This window comes from Anarrhichthys ocellatus, unplaced genomic scaffold (genome assembly GCF_004355925.1).
Source record: "Anarrhichthys ocellatus isolate YVR2014 unplaced genomic scaffold, GSC_Weel_1.0 scaffold106, whole genome shotgun sequence".
NCBI classification, from domain to species: domain Eukaryota; kingdom Metazoa; phylum Chordata; class Actinopteri; order Perciformes; family Anarhichadidae; genus Anarrhichthys; species Anarrhichthys ocellatus.
In genome coordinates this window covers 631,920-648,477 of record NW_022280136.1, presented here as the reverse complement: position 1 = coordinate 648,477, position 16,558 = coordinate 631,920, and the positions used below count along the sequence as shown (strand labels likewise).

At 40.7% G+C, this 16,558-nt stretch overlaps 1 protein-coding gene across 3 annotated transcripts; it reads right to left on the bottom strand.

Annotated features, from left to right (window-relative positions):
• Nucleotides 1-281: 281 nt before the first annotated feature.
• Nucleotides 282-16,152, bottom strand: LOC116399232 (NACHT, LRR and PYD domains-containing protein 12-like). Of its 3 annotated transcripts, XM_031876219.1 has the most exons (16): nt 15,903-16,152; nt 15,461-15,594; nt 15,278-15,339; nt 13,345-13,457; nt 13,173-13,218; nt 12,566-12,639; nt 11,187-11,472; nt 8,141-9,941; nt 7,884-8,051; nt 6,413-6,586; nt 6,098-6,271; nt 4,720-4,893; nt 4,399-4,617; nt 4,050-4,223; nt 3,156-3,202; nt 282-1,508 (listed from the first exon to the last, which is right to left on the bottom strand). In XM_031876219.1, exons 7-16 carry the CDS (start codon nt 11,458-11,460, stop codon nt 952-954), a joined length of 3,762 nt encoding a protein of 1,253 aa, XP_031732079.1. In that variant the 5' UTR covers nt 11,461-11,472; nt 12,566-12,639; nt 13,173-13,218; nt 13,345-13,457; nt 15,278-15,339; nt 15,461-15,594; nt 15,903-16,152; the 3' UTR covers nt 282-951. The 3 variants fall into 3 exon arrangements, with proteins under 3 accessions (XP_031732079.1, XP_031732078.1, XP_031732080.1); XM_031876218.1 differs by having other exon boundaries at nt 11,187-12,639; XM_031876220.1 differs by having other exon boundaries at nt 4,399-4,572; nt 11,187-12,639.
• Between the last annotated feature and the right edge of the window lie 406 nt (nt 16,153-16,558).

Below are 16,558 nucleotides of genomic sequence, written 5' to 3'. Positions count from 1 at the left end.
CTTGCTGTTTGTGGGTGTTGTCTCGTACCTTGTATGAGAGGCCTCCTACAGTGATTGATAGACACTGCACTAACTAAACAGTCTCTAGTGTACCAACAGATTCTCCAAACAGACGACCCTCCAGGTCCCGACCTGACTACTATGACGCAATCGTGGCGTTGTTTGAACAAAATGCCGACACTGGACTGTAAAGCAAGGATGATTCTTATGTCGAAAATCGTGAGAAGTGACAAAATGATGAAAGCAGTATTACCTGCAGCTGACAAAGACAGTGCACAGCATGTGCTAGAAGCATTTTTATTATTTTTACAGCTATGAAATAATCCGTGTGACATTGAGATACATACATTTTAACTATGTTTTTATCTTGCTTCATGTATTTGGAGTTACATTTAAAACACACATCCAATGCTTACTTTTTGCCTTATTAAACTCATTATGTATTTTCTTTATTATTATGCATTTTACTCAAGTACAAATAGGAGGGAAATGTTGGAAAAATACAGAATGATATATGCATAATGCTGGTACTTTTCCATGATGCTTAGAATCAGACTGTTTCAATATAGCCGTGACCTTGCAATCCACAGAATGTCTTGGAAGACAGATAACACACCTGCACTCAGTCTAACCATCGACATTTGTTTCAAAGGAATATAAGGAAGAACCGGTTCAAACTGGTTTAAACCTTCACCATACCCTGTTATGAAGCTCTGTTTATCACAGTGTATAAAAGACAGACTCAGAGACAGATCTCTGAGCAGCAACTTGACGCATAACTGTATGCGATACAACTCTGCTCCTTCTTGCAAGAATAAATCTCCTGATTATTGATTTCAAACTTGGTGTCGAGTAGAATTTGCTAACAGCTGCATATCACACCTTTAAGTTTCTGTTCATGCAAACATTCTTCACCCTTACTCTGGTATTTCATTTTTCTGTTTAAGGATATTATACCTCTGGATTCTGTCTGGCAGACGTTCCCTCATCTATCTGACACAGAGACAGTGAGGAGGTCGGTGCACAACCAAACCCAGGGTAGAGGGGTTCAGTGAATCTGGAGTAGAAAGTGTAGAAGTGTGTCAGTGTGTCAGAGGAGATCATGTAGAAGGACAGAGTGCCAGCAGGCCAGTCCAGATACACTGCTGCTCTGGCAAGGTTGTTGGAAGGGGACCACGAATCTATGTATCTGTGCCAAAGATGGTAACTCCCATCGTAGCCCAGACTCCAGGACTTGTCATTGCTTCCAAACAAGCAGTCATCAGCATTTCCTCTCCTTCTCATTCCTCGGTAAGCCACTGCCATGCAACACAGTCCCTTAGTCTCAACTTCCCAGTAACAGCGACCAGTCAACCCAGTTGTACACAGCAGTTGTCTCAAGTCATGAAATCTCTCTGGATGATACGGATGAGGCTGTTTCTCCTCCACACTTTTCACCTGTCTGTTGTCCTCAGACAGGATTAGCTGTCTGTGTGCTGTGTTTGGGTCCAGTATGAGTTCACAGGCATCTGATAGAGAGACACAAAGCAGTAGAACATACTGTTATACAACATTTTATAGTAGTAAACAATGATGATGTTTAGTACAGTGGAGTACAATTGTCAAGCTTGTCTGAATGGCTGGGGCCAAACGTCACTTCTGTTGCCAACATGCTCACAAATATTTTGATGACATTTGCTGTTAAGTCAGCAATTCTTGACATTAACAGTATTAACAGATATTAACAGATTTTAATGCTTTAAAATTGTACATTATTTCTGTTTTATAGGCTCACGTCAAATCATCATGGACTAAGCAGTCACTTTCAAAGGACTCTCATCACCCCAAATAGAGTTTTTCCATGGGTCCTGCTCTGTCCACTTTAGCCAAGCCATGTCATGATTTAATGCAATTCCACGATTTTTAGCAGCAAAAATAAAGCAAATAAGACTTTTATTAATGAATACAATATCGGATTTCTGTTGTAAAAACAAATTGTGGACAGGGAGTTGAGCTTGACCATGCAGTATTTCATGTTATGATTTATTTGCCTTTTGCCTGTTTTTTACTGAAGAGCCTTTTGATAGTTTTCTTCAAACATTTTCTTCAATTTAAATACTGTTGTGTGAATACTTTATGTCACTTGCCTAATGTGTGTTAGTTGTAACCCCTCGTCTGGGTTGATTAATAGTCCCTGCATTGCTAACAGTGCAAACATTGCAACATTTTACGACACTCATTCAGGGTCCTGCAAAGTACTGCAGTGGGTATGAAGGCAAATCACTGTCAAAATCCGAGAGCGCAAATGAGAACCACGCGCGCGCAAATCAAACAGCCGCATGCGTATTTTACTTTGACGAGTGCTTTTACATCACTCCGCGAGCAAAATTCCCCCTCGCGCATCAGAGTGATATCCGGTCTATCCAAAGACGAGGATTGTAACCAATTAGATGTAGAGATACAATGGAGACTGGGTCCGCCCACTTACTGTCAAAAATAAAAACTACTCGCAAGTGAGCAGGTTAAAGTTTCGCGAGAGCGAATTTTGCTCGCGCAAGAGTGAATTTCATTTGCGCTCTCGGATTTTGACAGTGATTTGCCTTCATAAGTGGGTCTTAAATTAGCCCATGTGTTAGTTGGGCTAATGTAAAGTTGTCAGTCTGGTGACCTCAACAGGAATGTGTGCTCTTGGAAAATGGTGAAAAAACAGGATGGACAGGCAAGCAATCCAGAAACTCCAACATATAGGAACAAGTAATACCGAGGAGGGAAACATAAAGATACGACATGGAACTTCTGCTAATTGTGGCGGTCCCTGTGGACAGAAGCAGTAGTGTTTATGACAACCAGAGTCCCTTTAGAACTCCTCTCATTTTACTGCAGCAGGGTCTGACAGTCTGCCCCTGGTTCTTCCATGCCTCCCTTCCCTCCAGCGGGTCCAGCAATACAGCCTGGGTCTGTCCACGGTGGACTGGTCGCTGCCAGAGGACCCGCTGGAGTCTGAGCTGAAGGAGTTTCTGGTGAACCTGTATGTTTTCATGATTTTGTGTGGAAGCCTTTATTGTAGTGGCTGAATCACTGAAAAGACCAACATGATTAAATCACTGCAGGTCTTCATCAGGATATTTTGGAGTGCCTGGATTGCCTTCTTGTTTATCAAATAAAAAAATACTTACACTTCTGCAGACCAGCTTTTAACCTCTGCACTCCGCCATGGTCCACTCTGAAACAATGAACACAGTAAGAAACGCATAAGCTATGATGGCCCTCAGGTGGAAAACGCCAAATAAATAAAAAACTGAAAGCATAACATTTCACAAAATAGAAAAAAGTAGAGAAAACAATTATTGTTCTGAAATGTTTTTGTTGTTATGTTTTCTAAGTTACACCGCCATGTTTCTACAGTAGCCCAGAGTGGACAAATCAAACGCTGGCTCTAGAGAAAGCCTTTCACATTGTTACGCGGTAATGTGAGTGGCAGAGTGCGAAACCATGGTAACACCAGCCACCGTCTGACTTCGTTGTGTGTTATTGTAAGAGTGAAATTGTGTGATGTAAACATAATTATGTGAACACAGCTTTAAACATGGTTGTTTATGTGCAAATGTTACTTTACTATCTTATTGAATTGCTGTCTATCATCTTGTTCACACATTTAGTGTCCACAATAACGTTAACTTGATGATCTGGTTGAAGATATCGGCACTAGTCGGCGGAGGCAGCTGGAGGTCACAGGGTTAAAACAGGAGAGAAAGATGTAGAGCGAGGAGAAGTTAGTTTGGGCTTCACTGGTTCAGTGTTGGGACTTCACTAAAGATATGAGGAAAACCCAGGACATGTTGGACTGATTTGTTCCTTATCATACACCATCGTTGCTAACATTAATATGGAAAGGATGGCCACTGAACGAGATGACCGCCATTACCACGGTTTTGTACCTGTAGGTTCTCGTCTTAAAAAGAGAGGGCTAAGTTCACCGCTAGATGCTGCTAAATCAAAAACACTGTCCCTCTAAGATGTGGATGCTCCTGTCGAGGAGAGGTACTCTCTCAGCCCTCTATGAGCCATACTTTAGAGTCTCCAGCCCCCACTGTGGATCGTCCAGTCCAGCAGAGAGGAGCTTCACTCCTGCGTCTCCTGGATGGTTGTAGCTCAGGTCCAGCTCTCTCAGATGGGAGGGGTTGGAGCTCAGAGCTGAGACCAGAGAAGCACAGCCTTCCTCTGTGACCTGACAGCCTGACAGACTGTAAACATGAATCAATACTCAATTACTTGTTGTTTTGACTGTGAAGATTCAAGGAATCAGGACGCAGTAACAACAACCATTAATACAACTGATCTGGACTCGTAGATCACACACAGGTTAACAATCTGGTCATGTGAGAGAAAATGTTTAGTGTGAGAGCCTTTAAATCTAACCTGAGAGTTTCCAGTCTACATTGAGGAGTCTCAAGTCCAGCAGAAAGAAGCTTCACTCCTGAATCCTGCAGGTCGTTGCTATTCAGGTCCAGCTCTTTCAAACTAGAGGTCTGTGAGCTGAGAGCTGAGGCCAGAGCTTCACAGCTTCTCTCTGACATCTTACACTGACCCAACCTGGATATAATTAGTGATGATGACAAAGAATATCCTCTTGTGGGTCTGCAACACAAAATACTCAGCCAACAATGGTTTCATATATTATTTAATTGTTTTATATATATAGCCGTCTCTAAATATAATAAATATTTTAACTGAGCTGACCTGAGAGTTTCCAGGTTACAGTGTGGACTCTCCAGTCCAGCAGAAAGAAGCTTCACTCCTGAATCCTTCAAGTTGTTATGACTTAAGTCCAGCTCTTTCAAGATGGAGGTCTGGACGGTGAGAACTGAGGCCAAAGTTTCACAGCTATTTTCTGACAGGTTACAAGCCCTTAGCCTGAAGAAGAAGAGAAAATTATTAAACAAACGTTAAAAAAAATTATCTTGGTTAAAAGCTAGAAATGACGGCCAGGGCCTGGCGTACTGAATTCACTGTGTATAAAGATGGACTTAATCCGCATTTGGTATGAAGAAGGGCGTATCTGGGTGATTTTACGATTTATCCCACAGATTTTCTTTGGTGTGAAAATGGGGGAAGTCAAAGATGCTCTGCTAATCTGGTAGATGGAAACATGCTGACACCAACATATCGGCCTAATGGGGAACCAATATGACGACAAAGCCATCAGAGGAGCAAGACCCCATTAAAGCTCATTTATTGAGCTCTTGTAATGTCAGCTATATAGGTCCTGGCATTTTCTTTTGAGACCCATCTTTAGTCTATATTATTTTACATTCACACAATTTGGCACCATTCCGGTAAATGTATGCTGAATTAGCCAATGGCGGCTCCTGCTTGCAACATACACATAGATCATCCATGATGGATGTAAAGACAACTATCACTAAATTACTGTAATACTGGAGAAAACTTAAAAATAGGATGATTGATAGGCAAGTTCTGACGCGTGTATTTGGCTCTTCTTCAACTCTCCTCATTGAGAGGCCTTTGACTTTCTCTTTTGTCTTTTGTCTTGCTGAATGTCTGTCTATTAGAGACAAATCCTATAATTTCCCATTGGTTGCAATGCCTTTCAGAATGATGAGTTACGTAGTGTGTCACTATATGAAGTGCTGTGAAGAGGAGTTAATCTTCATCTGGATGCTCTGCTAGAAGATCACTTGTACTGTTGCAGATTTGTTCAACAGGATGTTGGATCAACCAATCAGCTTGCTTGACCTCTGCATAGGTTTGTAAAGACATTTATGTTATACACTTAGTTGAGTTTAGGAAGAATATCATGGTTGGGCTTAAAATAAGTACATAAACTTAGTCAAATATGCTTATGGAAACAATGTCAAAGGGAAAACATGTCACCAATGTAACCTTTTGGGACCTCTCACACATTTTAGTCACTTGTTCAGAGTGTAGCATATTCACACCGATGCGTTTACATTGTCAGTACAGTCAGTACAGACCACCATGCCTAGAGAGCAAAAACGGCATTCCTTTTGCACACAAAATTACTTACAAATTGTCGTCTCATTCGTGCACAAAATGGTTATAGTGGGCTGATGTGATAGTACAGAAACCAGCTGACCTGAGGGTTTCCAGTTTACAGCGGGGATTCTTCAGTCCGGTCCTGAATACCAGCACTCCTGAATCCTTCAGGTTGTTCATACTCAGGTCCAGCTGTCTCAGACCAGAAGACTTGGAGCTAAGGAATAAGCCCACATAATCACAGCTATGCCACGTCAGCTTGCAGTTAATCAACCTAAAAATAGAATAAGTGATAAAGACAAATTAAACTTTCTATTTAACCAGACATAATCTAGGTCTAGAGTCTGATTTAGCAAAAACAAGAAGTTCAGCTAGTCATCAAACAGATGTAGGTCTGGTTAAACAGAAAGCTGACCTGAGAGTTTCAAGTCTACAGTGTGGACTCTCCAATCCCACAGAGAGCCGCTCCACTCCTTCGTCATTCAAGTTGTTGTTTGTGAGGTCCAGCTCTTTAAGACTGGATGACGGGCAACAGAGAACTGAAGACAGAGCTTCACAACTCATGGATTGTAGCTCACACTTACTCAGCCTGTAGAAGCATCAATAACAAAAATCCATAAAAATAAGGTTTGAGTCAATGCAGTCTGACAGAACTCAAATTCACTGAAGTTTATTTCTATTAGTTCTGTTTGTGTCCTGTTCATTTCTTAATCCCCTGAATCTTCATCATTACGACCCTAGTTTGACACAGGAAATAGTTACCTTAGATGACCAATAGGACTAACTGTAAAGGGATCTAGATCCAGGACCAGCTGCCAGCTCACCTAATCAACATACACATTCATCCTTCAACGCCAGTGCAGCTATACTCTCTTCTTGGTAACTGAAAAAGCGTACAGGCAGATTATCATTACTACAATGTGAACAATCGTCATTTCACGTCATTTCACCCGTTGATGCCAGTCTTAGAAAATCTAGATGTATAGACGGTAGAGATCCCAGCTATTTAACTAAAACAAATCAATTTGCAGCTCTGATCGACCATGGTGTCCTGGCTATTCCAGGCTACGTTCTTGTTGTCTTTTTTCAGTCAGACTCTGAGACAATTGTTAATATAAAGAGAAAAAAGATAATTGGAAAGCTGTAAAAGGTTTGCATAGTTTTCCCAAATATACGTTTCCTCAAATCTCTGCAATTGAGCAAAGTTAGCATGATCCAAAGTTTTGGACAAATAGAAATTTTGAAGATAATGATAATGCTGGAGCAAAATTTAGAAATTACCAACAATTCCAATTGATCCTGTCTGGACCATGAACATCTGTACCCGAGCATGTGAGCGGAGTGAAGTGTGAGTGGAAGGATTTTGGATGTAGTGCCGGGTAGATTTTCATAAAAGCTTGAGCGTCACCTTATCTCCCGCTCCAATTTCACTCCGGTACTGCACACACTATGAGTTTGAAGCAGTCCTATTGAGTTCGACAAAGAATGTGTGTGTATTGCACATGTATTGCACAAGCTTGTATGATGCAAAAAATGTCAATAACTCCAGAACATTGAAAATCTGTAAACGGCGAACAGCTCCGTGAATGATGAGCTGAAATTCTCACCGGTCCACTCTGCTCACATGCCCTGGTTGTACCATATATCATGGTAATCCATCCAATAGTTGTTGAGATTGTTAAATATTAACCAAAAGAAACTAGAGAAAAAGATTACCAATCTCTTTAGCATCGATCATCTGGGAACCATAAATGTCTCTACCAAATAAGATGTTTCATATATTTATACCTAGATTAAAGTGGTGGACTGACCACTGACCTTGCTATAAAGCCACACAGATATCGTAAAACTGATGTTAAAAACAGCCTTAAGTAAAGCAAGCAGACCTGAGAGTTTCCAGTCTACATTCCTTCAAGCCACCCGTGAGCTCTTGGATTCCAGAATTTGTCACATTGTTGTAGCTCAGGTCCAGCTCTCTCACATTAGAGGTCGGGGAGCTGAGAGCTGAGGCCAGAGCATCGCAGACTCTCTGAGACAGCTTACAGCCACTCAACCTGTGGATGTCACAGTCAGAAAGAATAAACAAGAACATAAAAATGTAACATTTACAATATCAAATATGTCAAGTAAGTTGTGCACCTACAGAGATAGACTGGAGGCTTGAAGCACTGGAAGCAACCTCAGAAGACTTTCCTCTGAACCAGAGAATTTCTTCAGGTCAAACACATCTAACTTGCTCTCTGATGACAGTAAGATGAAGACTAGAGCCGACCACTGAGCAGGAGACAGTTTGTCTGTGGACAGACATTCTGAACTGAGGTACTGTTGGATTTCCTCCAACAGAGAATGATCACGCAGCTCATTCAGACAGTGAAACAGGTTGATGCGTTGCTCTGGAGAGGGATTCTTCCTGATCATCTCCTTGACGTACTGGACTGTGTCCTGATTGCTCTGTAAGCTACTTCCTGATTGATTCAATAGGCCTTGAAGAAGTGCTTGATTGGTCTGCAGTGAGAGGCCAACGAGGAAGCAGAGGAACAAGTCCAGGTGTCCATTTGGACTCTGTAAAGCCTTGTTGACTGCACTCTGGAAGAGCTGATTGACTGAAGAGTGCCCAGTGATGAGAGCAGACTGTGGGGAGGTTGATTGTTCTTCTGACAAGACGTTGACACCAGAGTTGACGAAGGACACAATGACATGAAGGGCAGCCAGAAACTCCTGAAAGCTCAAGTGGACGAAGCAGAATCGTTTGTCCTGGTTCAGCCCACGGTCCTCCTTAAAGATCTGTGTGAGCACGCTTGAGTACACAGAAGCAGCTTTAATGTCAATGCCACACTCTTTAAGATCTGCTTCATAGAAGATCAGGTTGCCTTTCTGCAGCTGTTCAAAAGCCAGCTTTCCCAGAGACACAATCATCTTACTGGTCTCTGTGTTCCAGAGTGATTCTCTCTCAGCTCCTTCATGATATTTGACATTTGCCAGTTTGGACTGATCTAAAAGAAAATGGATATACATCTCAGTCAAGGTCTTGGGCAGCTCTCCTCTTTCTGTGGTTTTCAACAAATCCTCCAGAACTGTCGCAGTGATCCAACAGAGGATTGGGATGTGGCAAATGATGTGGAGGCTTCGTGATGCCTTGATGTGGGTGATGATTCTGCTGGCCAGCTCTTTATTCCTGAATCTCCTTCGGAAGTACTCGTCCTTCTTTGGATCAGTGAACCCTCTCACCTCCGTCACCATGTCAATGAACCCTGGAGGGATTTGACTGGCTGCCTCGTGTGTTGTGGTCAGCCAGAGGCAGGAAGAAGGGAACAGTTTCCCCATGATGAGGTTTGTCAGCAGCACGTCCACTGAAGCCGAGTCGGTAACATCAGTCAGGATCTCGTTGTTGTGGAAGTCCAAAGGAAGTCGACACTCATCCAGACCATCAAGGATGAACACAAGCTGGAGTTTATCAAAACCACATATTCCTGCTTCTTTGGTCTCAGCAAAGAAGTGATGAAGAAGCTCCACCCAGCTGTATTTTTTCTCCTCAAGCAAATTCAACTCTCGGAAAGTGAATGGAAATATAAACTGGATATTGTTGTTGACTTTGTCTTCGGACCAATCCAGGGAAAACTTCCGTGTCAAGACTGTTTTCCCAATGCCTGCTGCTCCTTTTGTCAGTAATGTTCTAACTGATCCATTTTGACCAGATAAGCATTCAAAGAGGTCTTCTATGTTGATAGTTGGTTCCAAATCAGCTGTTTTTCTGGATACTGTTGCAGTTTGCCTGACCTCTTGTTCCGTGTCGACCTTCCCAGACTTTTTCCCAGTGATGTAGAGGTCAGTGTAGATCTCATTCATCAAAATCTGCTTTCCAGATTTTGTGGCTTGCTCAAACAAATGCTGAAACTTCTTCCCCAGGTTGGATTTGACTTTACGCTGGCAATCAATGAGAGTCTCTGAAGGAATGTGGAAGAGATTATATTGATTACAATGTGCTATTTTTATTGTAGCAATGCTAACATTTCCAGATAGACATAAACCAGGACTCCAGATCGAGGCAAATGCAACCAAAAATCTGTAAATGTGACTAAACGTTTTCATTGGTCACACCGGTGGGCCTGACATTTAGCAGGTCTCTCTCTGTGTGTAATTGAGTGAGACTGCAACCTGTACTCCTCCTCAAGTGCCATCACAACCTTAATAAATAAATGAGTAATTCAAAATGAAGACATCTACTGACTGTTTTTTTTATCAAGAAAAGTGCTGGTGACACGTGCCCATTACACCTATCCCCGGCTCTAATAATCCCAACAGACACCCGACATCATCGGCGGACGTAACCACTCCAGCACCTGTCTCCCCTTTTCCCGGTAAAATGCCTAATCCTGACCAGCGATGCCGGATTCATTTCTGAAGTGAGGGTGGCCTTGGCCATTTTCACAAGATAGTACTGTGAGCAACAAAGCATGGTGTGGCATTTTACAAGTTGTTTTCTTCATCTCCTTTCGTTCGCACGGGGCAGGGGCTTTAGGTGGGAGGGCCAATGGCCCCTTGGGCCTCTTCTTTCGGCGCCCCTGTGACCCAACATCTTTAACGGAGAGGGCCTCATCTCAACTCAAAGACATTTATCTGCACCTTTATTCCTATCTACAAGCATTTACATGAGTTAAGACATTTCCAAAATGTATGGCAACTGACAAAAGCCAAAAGGCATGGTGATAAATGTAGTCTGAAAGACTCATTTGTAATTTCTGATAGCAGACTGTCACGCAACCAATTTAATCCTTTAACCCTATATTAACAGATATTTTTGGCCACTTGGGGGCGGTGCAAACTAGCTGTGAACACAACACTGATGAACAGTATATTCACCTTTTGCGTTGATACTGTGAATCTGTTTGCAAACAGTTGCTCATTTATACACTGAGCAGTTATTGATCAACTATAACATCCATTCATGGGTTTGTTATCATCTGGCTAAGTCCAATATTCATTCTCCTTCTAGCTATGCAATAGTTGGGCCATGTGTATTGACTGGAGGCAGATGGCATTCCCAAAAGTTGGTCCTAAAAGTGGGTTAGCACATCTTAGCCATGGTCACAGGTGTCATTCATCACACTGCAGTCACAGATTTAACTCTGTTTCTATATTTTTATGCATTCATTTATTTTCCTTTTTTCGCCCTTTATTGTTTTACTTACCTTTGGATGTTGAGCTGATGTTTGATAATCGCTGCACCAAGTCATTCTTATTGATTAACTTCAAAACCTTAATTGTCACCTCCACTGCATTTTGTTCGTAGGTCTCTATGATCTCGTCCACTGTGTCCATCCTGTCCGCTTTTTCTAATTGGCTCCTTGGGATTGGTGAGAAGCCTCCCAAGACCTCGGCCTGCTGTAGGTACCATTTGAACTCTTTGAACTCTTCATCTGCCAAATCCTTCAATGTTGCCAGCAGCTCTACAGGTCTTGCCATGGTTTCTTCTTGCTGAAATACCATTACCCATAGAAATAGAATTGGATTAAAACAGGCATTGTTTCTATTGTCTTTTGACTTCACAGAAAAGGGCCAATGTTACAGCATTAGACCCAGCGCTGCCACTGGCCACCAGCCCGCTCTTTGGGTCATTTTCTGGAACCAGTGTAGCAATAAAGCATGGTGGAATGAGCAAGCTAATTAACTAGCCAGCTATCTGCTAGCTAGCTGGCTTGCTAATGCCACCATTTTTTAAGGATCATATGGTGATTGCAATGTACTTTCCTACACTGTAACAAGTGTGTGGATGAAGCATTAAGTTGTTAAAAGTTACTAATTCCCTGCTTGTTTTAGTCGTTACTGCAAAACCTCACCTCAGTTAGTCGGCAACTTGTCACAAGTCGGCTTAGTTCATACGGAAGCTCGCTAAAACTGTTGCGATTGCAACAGTACACATTAAAAGGGCCGCCACTCTAACCATCCTGCTACGTTGATTAGAATGGGAATGTCTGATCTACTCTTATTCTATTTCCATGATTACACATTGGTAACAATTTACAATAAGGGTGCATTTATTAACATCCATTAAAAACTGAAACATGTTATGTAGTGTTAAACAGTTGAATGTGTTAGTTATACACAAGTTTGGCACACAAGGGAACACTTAATGTAATAAACATTACATAATATAAACTAAACTATGAACTACATTTACTCAAGATGTGTGTATTTGTTAAAGGGGTAGTCTAGTGATTTAGTGCTTTACTTCCATAACATTGGGATTCTCAAAAGAGAAAGATCACATGCTCAGATCAGAGCATGTTCTAACTTTTAGTCTCTAGCATGGGCGAAAACACTGGATGACACGTTTCCTATAGTGCAACTTTGTATTGTCTTTCATAAAACCACAGAACAAAAGTAGACTGAAGTTCCCCTTCATGTTGTATGCAAAATACTTTGTAATTATGGCAATTGTATAGTTGGTTAAACCAATTATATTTTTGTAATAAATATCCTCTTGATATATTTTCGAGCCTGACCTAAAGCTATAATACTTCATTATTGGATTATTGACTGAGTGGACCTTTGAGTATTGAATACTGACCGCCTGCAGGCTTGAATGGTGGCTCTGACAGGTTAGTAGCTTGCTCCTTTGTGGTGGATGGCAGCTGTAATCAGCTTGGAATAACAAAAGGTTGGAGTGGATCAAACACCGAAAGCATCAAAACAGCTACAAACAGGACCATAAAACAACTTAAAGGGGACATATCAACTCGTATTTTAGGTTCATACTTGTATGCTGGGTTTCTACTTCAACATGTTTAAAAGATTTAATGTTCAAAAAACACATCATTCTTCTCACACCGTCTGTCTGAACATACCTATATTCTCTCTCTGAAACACTCCACTTTAGAGCCTGTCTCTCTCAGACCCAACCCCCCACCCCAGATATCCAAATGTAAAGACTGAAAAAAAAAATGATTTCATGATATGTCCCCTTTAAGTATTCACATATAAGTCAATGTCTAATATTAACTATCAAACCATTTCATTGTTGTGAGGGGGTCATCATACATCTACATGCTGACTGTTACCCACATTATCCGATCTAGAACTGTAAATCTGCCCTAAATATGTTTCAATAAAAGAAACCGCAGTGTTGAATTAGTTTTAATAGAATGCAATTAACTGTAAAATGTTGTGCACATTACCTTTCCATGTTAAAGATAACCTGCTGCCACACTGATTGGAAGTAGACTAGAGAGAGAGAGAGAGAGAGAGTCAAGTTTATCTACAAAGCCGCTCGTCACTGTGACAGCCTCAAAATAACTTGCAGACCGACGTTGTGCAACAGTTTCAGAAAGAAGAAAATAGGGTTCTTACATCAATTACAGGCAAACATCAGCTGGTGCAATAGACACTAGCAGCAAGAGGGGCCCAGCCGAGTGGCTCAGCTGCATCATCTGTCCATTGTTTTGTTATAGCATTCTGGAGTTCTAAGATAATAAAAACAAAAAGATTCTGCCCTTTTAGTCAAATACAAAACTTAGTTCAGTTGTTGCCTTCTATACATTATTATGGTAAAAATTATTGTTTATAGCTGCTTTAAAGGTGCACCCCGATTCGAACAAAACCTGAGCAAAAATGACCCTGACCTAATTAACAAAGTTACCGAGGGGTTGGTTACGACCCCTTAAAGGAATAGTGTGTAGTTTTAGTTTAGAGCAGGGGTATTCAATTAAAGTTCAGCGAGGTCCAGTTAGAGAGAATTTCCTCATCCAAAAGTCCGGAAAACACCAAATAATATCTTAAGTTGCGCTGTGATTTAGTCCCATATATATTGAAGTAGCCTAACAGTTGTATTGACGTCTGTATGTCATCAACATCTGACTGTCAAATCAAATAAAGAAAGTTCAATTGAATAATATCTAAACAATATTCATTGTCAGATTTCATATTGAACTGGATTCATTATAAATAATATATACTCTAATAATAAATAAATGTTCAAGTCAAATGTAAGCTGAATTAAAAAATAAAATACACATTAGTAAGCTTTTGAAAAATGTGACTCTGAAAATAAAGTACTTAATTTTAGAAAAATGTATTGAAGTGAATCGTCTTTGCCCTGCAGCTTTAAATTCAGTTCATTCAGGTGTGAAGTGGTCAGTCAAAAAATGTGCGATATCCATATTATTTTCATCTTCTAAAAAGAGAAATGTGCATGCAGGGACTCTATCTGTAGTTATTAAAGCACTTGTTTCAGCTCTGTTCCTCTCTGTTAACATCATTGTTGGACAGTGAATTACTGTGTTAGGATTCTGATCGTATTGGGTTATTTTTTGTACCTTCATTTCGGATTTGAGTGGGTATGTTTGCTCAAAGGATCTGTGCTTTCTCTCGTAGTGGCGCTTCACATTACCGCTTCTAATAATCGCCACGGTCTCTGAACATACGAGACTGGTTTTCAACTTTCTGTGGGGAGAATGAAGATATACGAGTCTGTCCATTCTAGGTTAAAGACTCTGGTCTCTCTGGTCTCGCTGTCCACATTTCTCTTCTTAGAGAACGCCATGTGAAATAACTTCTCTGAGGTCATTAGAGAAGTTTCTGGGAGAGGTTTATTCGTTAAAAAGTTGATAAAAGAAAAGACAAAAAGACCGTAAAAGTCAAAAAAGTCTAATGTTAAATCTATGTCTGAGAGACCTCAAGACGCAGTCTAAGCCTAGGACACAACCCTGGACCTCTCTAGTCTCTTCTTTATACCTTGTTACCTCCAGCATCTATAACCTCCTGGTCCATAGATGACAACTAAACATTGCCAAATCATTGCATAAAGCTGTTTACGTAGTCTTAAAATTATAATATGCTTCTTTAAGTTAACACTAATTTCTTAAGTTCCTGTCCGGCCTTGTTTTCCTGAACATGTATAATTTTTGTAAAGTCTGCACTTATCGTCTGTTTCATATGCTGACTCTGACAATTTGATAAAACAATTAGTTAAAATTAGAGAGTTTATGGGTGAGGTGTGTCTCGGATATTTTAGGGATACCTCAACACAGTTCCTAAACTTTGCAACAACTTTAACCCAAAACACACATTTTATCACTGCACTGGCAATGGACACCAGTCAAATATAAAAGTTCAGTTGTTGCCTAATGCTTCCTTTTTGTAGCCTTACACTGGTCTTGAATGGTTATAATGCAGAAACAGCTAAATAAAATACTCTAGAGCAGGAAATTTGTGCTGGAGATGTGGCACTGACTCCATCTTTTTAGAGGTTATTCTGTGAAAGCAGTGAGGGAGACATCAGTACCTTTTCTCTCCAGACAGAGGTCTTGATTGAAGCTCTTTCTTCTCTAGATGGAGGGCTTGAATCTGTGTGGTGTTATAACAAGCCAGGGTAAAGAGAAGAGAAAAACAATGGGTATTGCATAAGCATCATGAAGTTTCTGCTTTTTGTTTTTTAAACCAAACGTGATGATTGTGCTGTCCTCACACGTTGTTGCAGGAAACGTATTTTTCAGCTAAACAGCCAGATTGACATTATGTTCTCCAGCACCGTATTCTCCAAGGAACAGACAGGATGTTGTGTTTGGCAGAATTCAATGAAGGAAAACGTCATTTGTAAAACTGAAAAAGAGCACAAAAATACAAAAGGTAAGTCCCTTTGTAAGTACTAAATAATATCTCGAGTACATCAGTAGATTACTGGCATAAACGAAAGTGGACTGGTGCTTAAAAGTATTTCAATGTAAGTAATAAAAGATTAAATACAACAGTAAATATCATTTACACAAGCACCAATGCTTTAACCACTAAACACTAATACATTCATATGTAGTTGACAGTAAACTAACCATCATCAACAATACTGTAGTCAAACCAAAGAAATATGAACCTAAACATGTTAAAATAACTGTAAATAGTAGATGACTTACAGATGAAGCCAGTTTTGTGGACTTTAAGGCAAAGGATTAAGAGGATTGTACGCTGAGATTCTCACTCTGAGTCCATACGCAGAAAGGAACTTTCTGAACATCACTTCCTGTTACTCTGAATATTTACTATTTGCTCACTTCCTCTTTAGTGCAGCTACTCACAATTGTCACTAGGTGTTACTGAAGGACATACAAAATAAACCAATACACTGATTCAAATACAATGATGTTGTTTTGTCTACGGCCTGATGGGGTTGATGCATTAAGTTGGAAGTTCCTCTCTTGTGTCTAAAACTATGTCCATGCACTCTAAACTTCAGACACATAATGCTGTGGCACACATTCCCTTTCAGCTCTGCCAGCCAGACCAACACCTGAGGGAAACATCTGGCTCTTTAGCTGCTAAATGCTCCACTATGTTCACCAGCTCTATCTGACACAGAGACAGTTGAACAAAACCTATACTCACATGACAGTGACCTAATTAAAAGAAAGTTGAAACTGTTTGGATCCCCATTTTTATAGTTTAAAACAAATTAAGGACATTTTCAGTTTTGCTTCGGGTATTTCTTAGCTCCCTCACAACTTGTCAGGTTTAATCCCTTATCTAACAGTAGCTCCTCATAAACCCAGGGCAAGGTGCAATGACCAGGCAG

Coding starts and splice junctions, on each gene's coding strand:
- LOC116399232 (XM_031876218.1), bottom strand. CDS start 11,484: ATGGTATTTCAGCAAGAAGAAACCATGGCAAGACCTGTAGAGCTGCTG. Junction 9,942..11,186: donor CATCAGCTCAACATCCAAAG/GTAAGTAAAACA, acceptor ACATTCCTTCAG/AGACTCTCATTGATTGCCAG. Junction 6,587..7,883: donor TGTAGACTGGAAACTCTCAG/GTCTGCTTGCTT, acceptor ATGCTTCTACAG/GCTGAGTAAGTGTGAGCTAC.